At 43.0% G+C, this 14,256-nt stretch overlaps 1 protein-coding gene across 1 annotated transcript; it reads left to right on the plus strand.

Annotated features, from left to right (window-relative positions):
* Positions 1-2,756: 2,756 nt before the first annotated feature.
* pitx3 (paired-like homeodomain 3) lies at positions 2,757-14,250 on the plus strand. The gene is made up of 3 exons (XM_060073586.1): positions 2,757-3,312; positions 10,006-10,132; positions 13,813-14,250. Exons 2-3 carry the CDS (start codon positions 10,024-10,026, stop codon positions 14,100-14,102), a joined length of 399 nt encoding a protein of 132 aa, XP_059929569.1. The 5' UTR covers positions 2,757-3,312; positions 10,006-10,023; the 3' UTR covers positions 14,103-14,250.
* Positions 14,251-14,256: the final 6 nt, after the last annotated feature.

A 14,256-nucleotide genomic window follows, 5' to 3' on the forward strand; every position in this document is an offset into this window, starting at 1 on the left:
TGATTGACCGACAAGGAAACCAATCGCATTCGAAGTATTATTTAATGCACTATGTTGCTATCACTATATAAAATACTATTTGTATGAAATGTTACATTTCGTACTATTAATTTTTAATTGAAACCCATTTACAGTATAAAGTATAGCGTTCACTACGGGGATTTGGTAATTAAGGCGGGATGATGTAGCAGGGTTGTACGACTCGTTTCGTGGTTGGTTGAGCGTGTTGATGACTACATCAAAGGGGTGGTTTATGCTAGGGATTTGCATCATGGATGTATCAAATTGGCAATGCAATATTTCTGCAGTCAGGATAGGAGAGATCTAAAAATATTAAAATAATGTTTGATTAGATGTTCAAATAATTTATTTCACCAGTATTTAATAGCCTTTTACTATTTGGTCACACTTGTATCCAAAGAGATACATAGTGCATCCATTAATGAGCAGGTAAGGGTGCGGGCATCTGGCTCAAGGATGTCTTATGATAATTGATAATAATTTACCAATTTTTTCGTCTGTTGGTCTCATAAAACAGATAAATTGTGACTATGGACATGGGGGATTGAACCCAGAACCTTTCAACTCTGAGTTAAACACTACAAGACTGTCTGTCCTTTTGAATATGTGTCCATAGAATCAACACATGGACATATGGGACAATTACCTATCCATATTCATTCTACCTTAGGCAGATTCAATATCGAAAACCAAAAGTAAAGAAGAATAATTCTATTTTTTATCACATTTGTATAGTTCATACATTGACATATCTATTAATCTCAGATCTGACATCATAATCCAATCTTTTTTTGGTTTGTTTCCCAAATCACAAATAAATCTTCTAATCCATATAAATGTAAAACCCTCATCCCATATGTAAAGCTGAAGAAGGCAAAAGTCTGCCGGGTGCACATGTAAACTGAAGAGGAAGTCAAAGATGACACTCATGGACGATGATACTATAACCCCCCCAGCCCCCCCACCCCCTCCCCCCATCCCCATCCGCCCTGCTTATAATATTGACAATACATAGTTTAATGTCGCCATTCTCTATGCAAATGCCCTGTTTTCTTATTATCAGCAAAAAAGAATGACCTTGGTTGGATTAGCACAACATTTTGACGTTCCACCCACGTTTGCATCTTTCAAATCCATGGAGGCCATAGAGACAGGAGATCGGAGACTGCCTCATCCTCCTTTGAATGTGGAAGTCCAAGGGTCTTAATATCGTCTGACTATTGTCTCATGCAGGGGGGCGACGCCTTTTACTCAAAGCAGCCCCGGAATGTGCACGTGGCACTGCGGGACGTGTGTAGCTGAGAGTGTGAATTGTCTCTTGTCTCGTGACTGTTTGTCTGTGTGTAGAGATATGGTGGTGGTAGTGGTGGTGGCGGGGGTCCGGGTGGGGGGGGGCTGGGGGCTGTTATGATTGCATAGCTGCTACTCTACAGTCCCTTATCTTCCCCGGTAGATATCAAGCTGTATACCGAAAGTCCTGCTCTGTGTTTCCAACATGTACCCCCACCATATCTTGCTCGATCTCTGTTTGCTCTTTTGCAAAGTGTTTGATCACCTGTGCTTTATGTTATTCCTCGACGTTTCATGCACAGACAAAGAAAGGCGACACTCACCGTCCCCAGAATTCAACTCACTGGAATGAACTGATTTCTCTGAGATTTGGAGAGCAAACTACTGCTTTATGGCTGAAATGAAGTGTTACTTTTTAAATGACATGTCTAACTAGGGAAATCACTTTTCTTTGTTGGACTGCATCACTGCTGAGATAATGACAGAACTACATTCATTACAAAGAAAAAACGCATTTAACAACGTTGCTTCCCTAACATCCACCGACATGCGGCAATCTATCCTTCTGTATGAAACATCTGGAGCCCTCTTGATTACATTTACATCATCGAAGCTGGAAATATTTATGTAAGGTTGCATCTTGGAAGTAAGTGTGCTCATTAGTCACCACACACTGAAGAATAAGGAGAGAAAGATTCGAGCAACCATTTCACTACCCTCGCCCTGAAACTTGTGTGTGTTCAAATAAAAGCCCTTTTTGTTGGATGTTGTAGTATACCATCATATTTAATAGGAAACGTTTTTCTTTGTAATTAACTTGAAATGCACTTAATACATATTATACAATACAATGATCTTTGTGTAGCTAAACAACATGCAAAATTCAAAACGTAATAAAAGATGCCTAATTATCTGTTCAAAGCCACTTGACTTCATGTTACACAAGTTGACACTGTGTATGTTACTATTCAAGTAACTGTTTAGCTGTTTATGAAAACTGTATACTGCGAATTTCCATTTTGAACAAAACATATAAAATGTAGGCCTAGATAATGAAAAATAAAGAAAATCCCTGGCCCAAACGGCCACTGTGAGTCACATAGTCTACACGTGTGTACAATCACATAATAGTTTCATATTTCGCAAAAGGAGGCATGCATGTGATAGAGTGAAATAGCCTACATGAGGAACAATCTATGAAACCAAAAGCACTCCGTCTTGTGATTGTGAGAGGAATGAAACAACTGATTCATCATATCAAAGTATCATAAAATAATTAGTATGTATGAGAACATTTGAGACCAACATAAATGGTGTACACAATGCTGCACAATAAGCAAGACCATCAACGAACAAAAACAACGATGAGATAACGAGCAGAAAATACAACACAACAAAAGTGGAAGGAAAATGTGTGGAGCCCATGGAGCAGCAAGTAAGGTAAAGTGAGATGTATTGTTGCGAACAACAACAACAGTCACGGAGTCGGCGGACAGCGGACGGTGGACGCTGCGTGACCAGGCGTTGTGGAGAGTGATAGAGAGAGATAGACAGATAGAGAGAGATTGCGCGTCCGTGCGTCCGTGTGCGGGGGAAATCGGTGGCAAACTGCTGCACGGACCAGGAGGAGGACTTTCTTTTATCCGTGCGTGCTTTTTTATACTTGCCGTGCGTGTGTTTGTGTGCGCTCGTAACACGGGCCGAAAGGGGCGGTAAGGGGCAAGTAAAAGCTGTAAAGTGGGCAGTCCTTCCTACAGCGGACCTGTCGCGCACAATATTAAGCATGAAGTCAGTCCCTCTATGTGCGGGGATCAAACCTCTCCCTCCACTACTGTTGCTTTCATCCATGATCGCGCGCCGAGGAGCAAACTGACCGCTTTTTCACTCCACACACGCGGGGAACTTTGTGGATGTCACCAGAAAACAACAGTCCTAGGACAATCATTACGCAACAACTACCTTGCTTTTTCCACGGATTAATTTCTCAACACCAGGATTGATGTAAGTCCTGTCCGCGAAATGTCAGATAGGCCTACTTGTTGTAGCCTTGTTTTGTTTTGTTTTATCCGTTGTGTTTATTTGTGACTCTATGCCAATTAGTCTATTGGTATACTCTGAAGGTGTGGGCTATATCTTTAGATCTGATAGGCCTACTCAACACCCAACAACATGACATTGTTAAAACCAGCATCACCCGCACGGAAACGTGGACATCCTTCCCGATCAATACCCGGTATCTATCACTGTTTCCACTGGTCTGCCTTTAGCTTGGAGGGAGTTTAACTCACTTAGTAGGCCTACTTACTCTTGATCTTCCTGATTTCGGTTTATAGGCCTACTGCATATATCCCTTTGAGAATTTGGGGGATTGCGACAGGCCTAACTAGATTATGACTGTAATCCTGTATTCATATCCTCCTGTTATATGTTGGATTACGAGACGGGAATGGATAGAAAATCCAATGTTACGTTATTTTATTTTATTTAGTAATATTTTTGAACACATTGATATTTTAAAACAACGAAAAACGAGTTCCACCCTTGCCCTGAGCCCGGCCCAAGTTTTAAACAATACAGACGTGCCTATGGCTCTAGTATGAGGAAATGTTAAGGGTTTTAGGTCAGATCATGTCACAACAAATACAGCCCAAAAAAGTAATTTGCTCCTCGAAGGAAGTTCATTCATTGGAATAGCCGATCGCTCAGTGATGTATTTCATTTCAATTTTTATGTCATGTTCTCGACACACACACACACACACACACACACACACACACACACACACACACACACACACACACACACACACACACACACACACACACACACACACACACACACACACACACACACAAACACACACACACACACACAGACACAAACACACACACACAGACACACATCCCACTGGAGTGCCGCTGCGAAATCTCAGAGGTCAAAAATATTTGGAGATCCATTCGTCATTGATAGGTGGCAGGTGTTCCCCGCCACAGAGACCTCCGATAGAAAAAACAGAACAGTAACCCCCCCCCCCCCCGCCCCCACCCCCACCTCCTCCTTACAAAGACAGGCCTTCTATTTACAACACGGCCGTTCGGAAGGACACATAAATTGTGGTGTCCTTTCCACATAATGCAATACAATATACAGGCTTATTGCTATTTATTTAATTAGGCTTTGTTATTGATTTATTTTAAGTGATAAACCTGAACAACACAAAGTCAAATTACCGCTAAATGGCAGTCCAGCAATAATAATGAAAGTTTAGGATTAACGAGGCCAAAGGAGGCAATAACGTACAATTAAAATGACAAATTGTGCTCCGAAAATGCAATTAACCCTGGAAAAAATATGGAAATAAATAAATAAAATAAAAAACACATAGGCCTAAATATAGTAGGCTTCATATTCATAAGACTATAGGCATTTTAGCCATAACACATGTATTGTCCAATATTTTCCAAATTATTTGATTGATGTGTATAAAAATGTATAGCATATAGGCAACGTCAAAATAATCTGCCAATTTGCAAATATTCAAGAATTTTGCTTCCAAATATTGGAAGAATGAATTGATCCATCCAAAAATATCCATCAATTCTAAAATAACAAAAAAATATCAGAATTATGAAAGGTACGTGTCATTGATTTTTCCACCACTGCAGTGGTCACACAAATCGTAATAAAAATGTAATACAACAATTTCAACAATAACATCTGCTTCACAGGCCTATTCTGCAGCGTGTTAAGAATAGGGAGGATGTTTTGATGATTTCTTTCTAATAAAATAGGAAGACCATATTATTCGTCTAGCATTCAAGCACTGAAATGTTTTTTGATTTGGTTATATCAAATATGTCAAAAGTAGTGCCATCGATAGCCAGTAAAACACAAATGCAAAGGGCAACGGCCTGGCTCGCCTACTTGTACCCGTTGCGCATGTGGGTATAGGATATTGTTTATCCTCATCTAATTAACAGCTGGCATTTGAAGAACTCGCGCATTTCTGCATGCATCATGCATGCACCATGATATGCAAAGATATGCTATTTAAAAAGTGTTCAGGTTATTAACAAACTAAATATCCCAATAATTAGGCCTACATTATTTAGTATTAGGCCTAACCAGTAACAACATAGTACACAAGACCGAGAGATCGAAACCAGAAAGCCGTTATAGGGCCCAAAAGTCCCCGCCCTTAAAAATTAGATCTTTCAACTTGATATTGTTGTGGGGGCTCACACACACTCCCGTCTACGTGTGTGTGTGTGTGTGTGTGTGTGTGTGTGTGTGTGTGTGTGTGTGTGTGTGTGTGTGTGTGTGTGTGTGTGTGTGTGTGTGTGTGTGTGTGTGTGTGTGTGTGTGTGTGTCTGTCTGTCTGTCTGTCTGTCTGTCTGTCTGTCTGTCTGTCTGTCTGTGCGCATGTGTGTTATTTATTTTTTCCTGCCGTTGTGGAAAAAGCTCGACCCGACTCACTCCTTCAATCATATGCAAATGGCTGTTATAGGAGGGGAGAAATTAACATCTACAAACACCGGAGTGAAATTCCATCTGCCGCCATCTCGAGCAGCCGCCTAATAAGTTCTCAGACAGCAAAGTGACACACATCTTAATCAACTCTTAATCCTGGGAATTAATTCTCCACGCGTTTATGAATAATTCCGGGGCTAATGCTCACGAGTCCGTGGAAATGCAAGCAGACTTCCTGCATGCTCCACCAACAGATGGACGGGCCAATCTTCCTCAGGAAAAAAATGAACGACTCCGCAGCCCCCCCCCCCCCCCCCCCCCCCCCCCCCCCCCCCCCCCCCCCCCACACTTCCATTATTTTATTATTATTATTATTATTATTATTATTATTATTATTATTATTATTATTATTATGAGATATCTATTTTAATGAGATCAATGTAATCGAGCCACTGCGCATGCAAAGCAGCCCATCTTATGCAAACAAGCGCCTCTCATCTTGTGCGTCGGTCTCAGATCATTTGCCTTTATTGTTGAACATGGATGGCCTATGAATTCAGGGGCGCCTCTCAGGCCGATTCCGCCGCAGCAAGCGCTTTCCGAATGACAGAAGTCGTGTAGGGAGTGATGTTAAACAGTAGGCCAGGCATATTTCGCCATATTGCGTTCTTGTCAGGACACATCTGATCATGCATCAATGAAACACTTCCAATAGGCCTATACCTGCGGAGATAAAAGGGTGGCATTACAGCTGGTATAATTAGAGTCTGACGGGAACCCGTTCTGTAACATTTTAAAATGGCGGGTTAGAGCAGCACAACACATCCGAACAGCAGGTTGTCAGCCCACAGGTCAGCTCAAATGTCACATTCACATTATTAGACCGCGGAGGCCATCATCCATCCACCGAATAGCACGACAATGAACCACCCTCATATGGGCATATTATCATATATAATCCCGAAACCTGTGTATAAAGCATCCCCATTCCGAATAATAATTGTATTAATCGTGCGCCTATATATCATCACTTAAAACAACGAGTGCGCGCATATTTCCGTACGTGGGATTTTGTGAGTGATATTTAAAGGTTATCTCATCAAATTTTCAGACCTACACTTATGACACTGATTACGAGCAGAGGGTCGGGTGGCCCATAGATCACCGCGCGCTCCTTCATAAACCTGATTGACATACTAAAGTTCCGCAAGGTTTTCCGCGTGCGCTCGTTAGTCCCTCTGATAGCTTGTTGGCCATATTGAGCTCCTAGAGTTGGGGGGAGGGAGGGCTGCTCGATTTGGAAATATAATCATGTCGCGCCTATGAAGAGGGCCACTGACACCTTGTACCACCCACCCACACATACAGGCACGCACACGCACGCACGCGCACACACGCACACATTCACACTCTCTTCATCCCTGCCAATCCCTACCTCGCCCCCGATCCTCTCAGCACCGCATGCACACAGCGGCATCCATCACTTTCCTGATCGGCACCAGCAGTCACTCATGAGTCATGATACACATCTCTGGTGAGTCGTAAAGACGCGGATTAGATAGTCGTAAAGAAAAGGCCGCTTTACCGCGGGGCCTGGAGCCGCCGCTGCCGCCGCTGCAGATCTGACGGCACTTCGGAGGAGGCGCGCGGATCAAGCGTGTTTGCAAAGTACCAACAGCCAAGGCGGAGTACCTTTGTCTGTCTTTAGGTTCCAAGAGGGACAAAAGTACACAGAAATGTAAACTACTTATGTATTACATCATCTGCTGTTGGTTTTGCTTCAGCCCTCACTCTAGTGATTGGCCGCGATACTTTTCAGCAATGGAGGAAACTTTTTTTTTCACCAAGGAAAACTGAGCTTTTTGACCCGCAATTCAACTTTAACCCACAAACCCATATGGGGGGGGGGGGTCATTAATACAAAACCACAACATAGAGCGGGATGGGCCCCCTCAGCACCAACTTGACCTTATCTTAATCTCAGACTGCCTTTCCCATCGACACGTAGCCTCGAGCGGATAAAGGAAAAGAAAAAATAACAATTTTCCTGTCAGTTTAATCTTTTTTTATAACACTCGGGATTTTTTTTCTCAGGGAGCTCAAACAGAAAGCAGATGGATTTTCTCTTTCAAGATTTCAACGGTTGTGTCTTTTTTTTAGGTGAATATATATTGATCGAAAACCAAAGCAAAAAACGAAACTATATATTGTGTAACTTTATTTAATAAGAGTTATTATGTTGACTAAATTACATGCTTGGTTGAATGAAGAAGAAAACTCGAAAAATATTCGGTTGTCAAACCAAAGTGTGTGGTTATAACTTTGCAACAGGCCTAGAAAAAGCATAAAAACACAACAGGTGTTTTAACACAATTCTCATGGAAATAAATGCTAGGTATTTTTCATTCACTAGTTAGCCTAGTGACTGACTATTTACTATTTGGTTTACAAAAACAATTAGGCCTATATAATCTTATTAATTTATAACCACTCGCTATTAAACACCCTAAACTATTCAATCCCTCATCAAAACTTTTCGTGCCTTTAAATTGGATTACCAATCGTTGGCTAGGCTAGGCTACTTGTTTCAGACACAATTATTCATTTTTTTGTTATGCTGGGTAGTAGTTCATTTAAGTGCTGTAATTTAAAAAAGAGTGGTCAAAAAAACTGAACACACATATGGAACTTATTTTGCCGAAGTTATCAAGCATATAAATACTTCACAGTATACTGGGAATTGCCCAGTAGACGCAAAGAGTAGGCTATTGCAAGGAGAAGTAAATTCGTTTAAACTCTCGGCCTGCATTATTAGGCTAGCCTACATCTTATTGCATACAGTAAAAAAGGATAGTCAAGCTTATTGTATATATTAACACAAGTATACATCAACTCCAAACAGCTAAATATAATAATAATATTAATATAAAGGACGCTGTGGTCTTTAGATTGTAGTCCGCCCGAGGTGCTGTCGTGGTGGGGAGAGCAGGGTGTGGTGTTACTGCTGCACACAAAGCTTGGCACGCAACCTGCCGTCACACACATACACACACACACACACACACACACACACACACACACACACACACACACACACACACACACACACACACACACACACACACACACACACACACACACACACACACACACACACACAACAGGCTAGCATGGTGATTTACGCACGGGGAGTAAAGCTGTGTAGGCCTACGTTGTATAATTCCTAATTGACTAACTTCGATTAGACAGCCACGATAACTTACAAACGAGACAACGTTGTACCGTGAGTAATGCGCATGTGCAGCTGGACAAGGCGGAATGGATGGTCGAGAGTTACCTGTACATGAATGATTGTCAACAGTATAAACATTTTAAATCCTTCCTAAATCCTTTGTGTCTATTTGGACACAAATACAGGACAGACGACACAACATCCCAGAGAAACTTCTGAATACATTCAGGCCTTTTTGCTACTCTAGCCAACTTGATTCAAGCATTATATGTTGATTCAATTTGTATTCAATATAACGACATTGTAAGGCTTCATCCTACTTCTGCAATCTCCACTGTGATTGGCCAAAGCTTAATTGGATGTCGCGACCAACCTGACGACCCAAGTGATTGAAGCAGGCCTAAATGGATGTCGCAAGTGACATGAGGAGCCACGTGATTGGCCCATGCCTAAGTGGATTTTCTAAATTAAGCCAAGCCATCATAAATCTCTGGCCCCGAATGAGTGATTGTCCCTCACATCTCCTACGTGTTAACGACGCTCGTATAAATAAAACCGCCATTTATTCTCGGCTCGATTCCGTCTCGGTCTTGTCTGGTTGCTATTTTGGCTGAGGACGAGTTACAGGAATACATGTGTTGCTCTGAAACGATGCGCGGAGAGGGATTTATGTAGCCGAATTTATATAGTCAGATCCTCATCCATAACACACAGTGAGACCTATATTTTGCTTTCCGTGTCAACAAAAATATTGCTATTTTTATGTAGGCCTATTCGCAGGATATTGATAATGTCCTTTCGTAGCCAAATCCCGGTGTTAGCATATATTTATTGATAATTCTATTGACATTAGGTAATTAATTCTGTTCACTTCTTGTAAGCATATTATAATATAATATTTTGGAATAAATGGCAAGATTTAAATAGTTGAGTTAAAGTGGTGTGTAGGCGTTACTGTTGGCTAAAGGACATCGCACCTTGCTGTTTCCCAGACCCTGGCAGGCGGGGTGATGGATTTTAACCTTCTGGCGGACAGCGAGGCCCGCAGCCCGGCGCTCTCCCTCTCAGACTCCGGGACGCCGCAGCACGACCAGGGATGCAAAGGCCAGGACCACAGTGGTGAGTCTTGTTGAATGTTTCTCCTGATTTCTGAATCAGGGTATGATGATAAGGTAAGAAATCTGTGGTCGCCTAGGAGATGCAGCAACACTGATAAATGTTAAGGTCCTATCGCTATTTTATTTTTTTTAAAGATTATATATTTTTTGTATTGGCTGTCGATTTCTCATGAACAATGGCATGTCCACCAAAAATATATATCGTGTAAATAGGGCTATTGAAATCGATATATTATATGTATAATAATTATCTAGGCTATAGGCTTATAGAATAATCATCATCATAATAATAATTATAATTGTTATGATTATGAGTATGATTATGCTTGTTATTATGAATATTATTATTTTAACCATACCTTATTTTGGTTATCGTTAGGCAAATTTTCCTAATTATAAATGTTAGGCCCATTAAAAATATCTTTGGTGACTATGGACAGTTTTAAACATAAAAGCACCACAGGCCATGTGATCCGTCATATTAAATAAACAAACCAGGAGGTCGGCCTGCTATGTTTGTTTTGGATGAAGGGGCATATACCAAATCGAAACACGGTGGTTTTGTAATCCAGAGGAGGTGACAGAGGGAGGTAAGGCCTATTATAAATTATGACATCCTGCTCAATAGCAAAAGCAGGGCGAAATCAACCAGCGTTCATCTGCATATGCTTTGAATCCCCGCCCGATAATAAAAAAGCAAGAAGGCCTACACGTCCACCAAATCGCTGCATAATGTGACGCGTTAACGACGAACACAAAGCGCCGTTGATGAAAAAAAAAATGTCGACCTTCTGCATTAGTAGGCTATGATAATAATTGCTCGAATGAATATAACAAAAGTAGACTACTAAACTCATTCAGAAGGAGGATAAAAAAACAAGCTTTCTATTGTTCACCCGGTTTATCTTGAAAGCGTCGGCCGAGACAGTGGATGTGTTTCAGGAGGGTTTCTAATGCGGAGCCAATGCAGATTGTGATGTAAAAGCCTCGCAACCGCGCTGCACCACGCAGGCTCGCCCGGCGATAAAGCCAGTGGTGAAAGTCTTCAGATGCTTGTGAGGCAGACATGATGATTTAAAGAGATGTCTGCGCTCTGCGGCTAATTCACTGCCATGAAGTCCTCTACCTGATCAGCTTATGTTTTCCAACAGGGAGCCATTTTAGAGGTATTCTAGGCACACTACGGTGTACATTTCTATGATAAACTATCTAAAAAGTATGTCAAACTTTGTTTTGTTAGATCCTAAAAATAAATAGGATGGAGAAACTGCTTTGGGAACTAGACTGAACGAGACAGAGAAATAGACAGACAGACAGGGACAGACAGATGGGCAGATATACAGTCAGTCGGAAGGACACACACCCATGCACAGACAGACAGACAGACAGACAGACAGACAGACAGACAGACAGACAGACAGACAGACAGACAGACAGACAGACAGACAGACAGACAGACAGACAGACAGACAGTGGTGTGGGTCACTCGGTGCTGAAGCGGGCCTCTCATTGTCTGGTCCAGCTTACACAGAGGGGTTGACCTCGGCGGAGGTCCCTCCGTGTAGCCAGACCCCCAGAGTCAGATTGCTCCCCATTGTTCCACTGCCCTCTCCTCCCCTGCATTGTGTCCCAGACTTTGGGCCCAATAAGTGGACAGAGTACTAACGCAGTGTCGGTTTACCAGCAGCCGCAGATAACAAGATAACGGAGGGGGAGGAGGAGGGGGAGGAGGAGGTTAGGTCCTTCTTATTGGTTTTCTGGTCGGGAAGGGTGGCTTCCTCGGCTCCGCGCCGCCGCTGTCTCCCGGTGGCTCCGAGAGGGGGCTAAGCCGTCACCAAACACAGACCAACCTGCCGGCCCACAATGAGCCCTGATCCCCGGGATTAGAACAGCAGGCTCATTTAGCTGCTCTCTGTGAGGTCCTCAGCACAGTGCGGAAGAGAGGGCTGGTGGGGGGGGGGGGGGTGAAGAGGGGGCAGACACACAACTGTGTGGTCCTCCAGGGTGTATGTGTGTGTGTGTGTGTGTGTGTGTGTGTGTGTGTGTGTGTGGCGGTGTTGGGGGTCTATCTGTATGCATAAGTTTGCGTCTTTGTGCGTGAAGTTGTCTGGAGTTCATGTGTGTGTGTGTGTGTGTGTGTGTGTGTGTGTGTGTGTGTGTGTGTGTGTGTGTGTGTGTGTGTGTGTGTGTGTGTGTGTGTGTTGGGCGGGGGTTTATTTGTGTATGCATGTTTGTATGCATGTTTGTGTGTGGGTGAGTGTATGTGCGTAGAAGTCTCTATATCTTTATATATACGCATGCATGGTCATATGCATGTAAATGTACGTTATAATCATGTCCGGGTGTATGTACACATGTGGGAGACTTTGTGTGTGTGTGTGTGTGTGTGTGTGTGTGTGTGTGTGTGTGTGTGTGTGTGTGTGTGTGTGTGTGTGTGTGTGTGTGTGTGTGTGTGTGCGTCCTTCATCTGTCCTCAGCCTCAGCTGCCATCTTCCCTAACCTTGTAAAAAGACGAGTCATCCTGGACACGACTAATCCGGGTTAATTGCTATGTGTGCATGTTAGAGTCAGACTACAGAATAATCCCTTGCACGGCTGTCAACCAGTCACAACAGACATGGATACAATTTACAATAATCAGGGATGTTTCTCACACCCATGTCCCGAGGGAACAGAAAACACATTCTGCATTTCAGGTATGCATCACCAAATGAATAAGTACAACCAATCAAGACGTTAGGGATTCGTACTCGTACCCCCCCCCCCCCCCTCCCCCCCCCTTACAGAGTTCGACATCTCAGGGGAGTTTCCCTCGAGCTACGCTTCGTTTCAATTCCTGAATCAAACTTTCAAGTTAGTGTTAGTGTATTGTGTTGGGGGTGCAGTATGGGAGGGGAGGAATTTGACATTTATCTGACATACAAATCCAAATTTGGACCCTGCTTTGTGCAGGGCGTGCCAAAAAAGTTGGATTTGTGTCGCGTGCATGGGTTGTCGCATACAGTCCGGGGTCAAAGTGTGTGTAATGTTTGTCCCCGACCTTAAAGGGTGAAAGTGTGTGATGTTGTTTGGTACAACACATATTGGGATAATAGAGGCAGTTCTTGCTTTGTACTTTATACAACCAGGGAAAGGGTATGTTCAAAATAGGAAATCATTGCGTGTGAATAAAAGCCTTTAACAAGGCGTGTTTGAAGCAAACCATCCTTTTTTGCCTCCATATCATGCTAATATAATATAATTCACTGTACTAAATGGTACAACTATATACCAGCTGAATCATTATCGGAGTATCATCAATAGTTATTGATATTTTCATAGATAATATCAAAAATCCCTGTACTTGCCTTAATAATATACACATGTTGATTATTGATACATTTTCTGCATGGGTGTGTATGTTTAGGTGTGGGGGGAGTCATTTTGAGTGTATATTCTTCATATGAGGAATATGAAATTATATTTAAAATCTTCAATGAGCAAAAATGTACCTCAAGAAACCTTGGATAAGAGCGTCCCCCAAATGGCAAAATTATATTTAACAACACGAATCAGAATTCACTGTTTGCCACTTTGCATTAAAATCATCTGCTAGACGCATTGGAACGGCACACGTCGTAAAACATGAGCCCCGGGCACTAAACGTCCTCTTTCCCCCTGCCCCGCCCTTCCTCCCTCCAGACACAGAGAAGACCCACCAGAACCAGCTGGATGAGTCCAGTGCGGAGGACGGCTCCCTGAAGAAGAAGCAGCGCCGGCAGCGCACCCACTTCACCAGCCAGCAGCTCCAGGAGCTGGAGGCCACTTTCCAGAGGAACCGCTACCCGGACATGAGCACCCGCGAGGAGATCGCTGTCTGGACCAACCTCACAGAGGCCCGCGTCAGGGTGGGTGACCGACTCCGCCCCTCTGTCCTCCCCATCCACCTGTCCCCTAGTGGTCAGGTCCCTCCCCCCTCTGTTATCTCGTAATTGGTTGCCCTCCCCGCCTTTGTCTGTCTCGTAATTGGTTAACACAATTGGTATTTTTCCCCAAAACATTGTCTTGTGGCCAAGTAGAGCGTTTTGTTAGCCAGGCAACGACTTTGCAGAGGTGGCCCCCCAACTTGAGGCTGAGAGAAAACCT

Source organism: Gadus macrocephalus, chromosome 15 (genome assembly GCF_031168955.1).
Source record: "Gadus macrocephalus chromosome 15, ASM3116895v1".
In the NCBI taxonomy this organism is placed as follows: Eukaryota; Metazoa; Chordata; class Actinopteri; order Gadiformes; family Gadidae; genus Gadus; species Gadus macrocephalus.

Excerpts from the sequence above, each read along its gene's own strand:
- pitx3 (XM_060073586.1), top strand. The coding sequence starts at position 10,024 with ATGGATTTTAACCTTCTGGCGGACAGCGAGGCCCGCAGCCCGGCGCTC. Across the intron at positions 10,133-13,812 it reads CAAAGGCCAGGACCACAGTG|ACACAGAGAAGACCCACCAG; the intron begins GTGAGTCTTGTT and ends TCCTCCCTCCAG.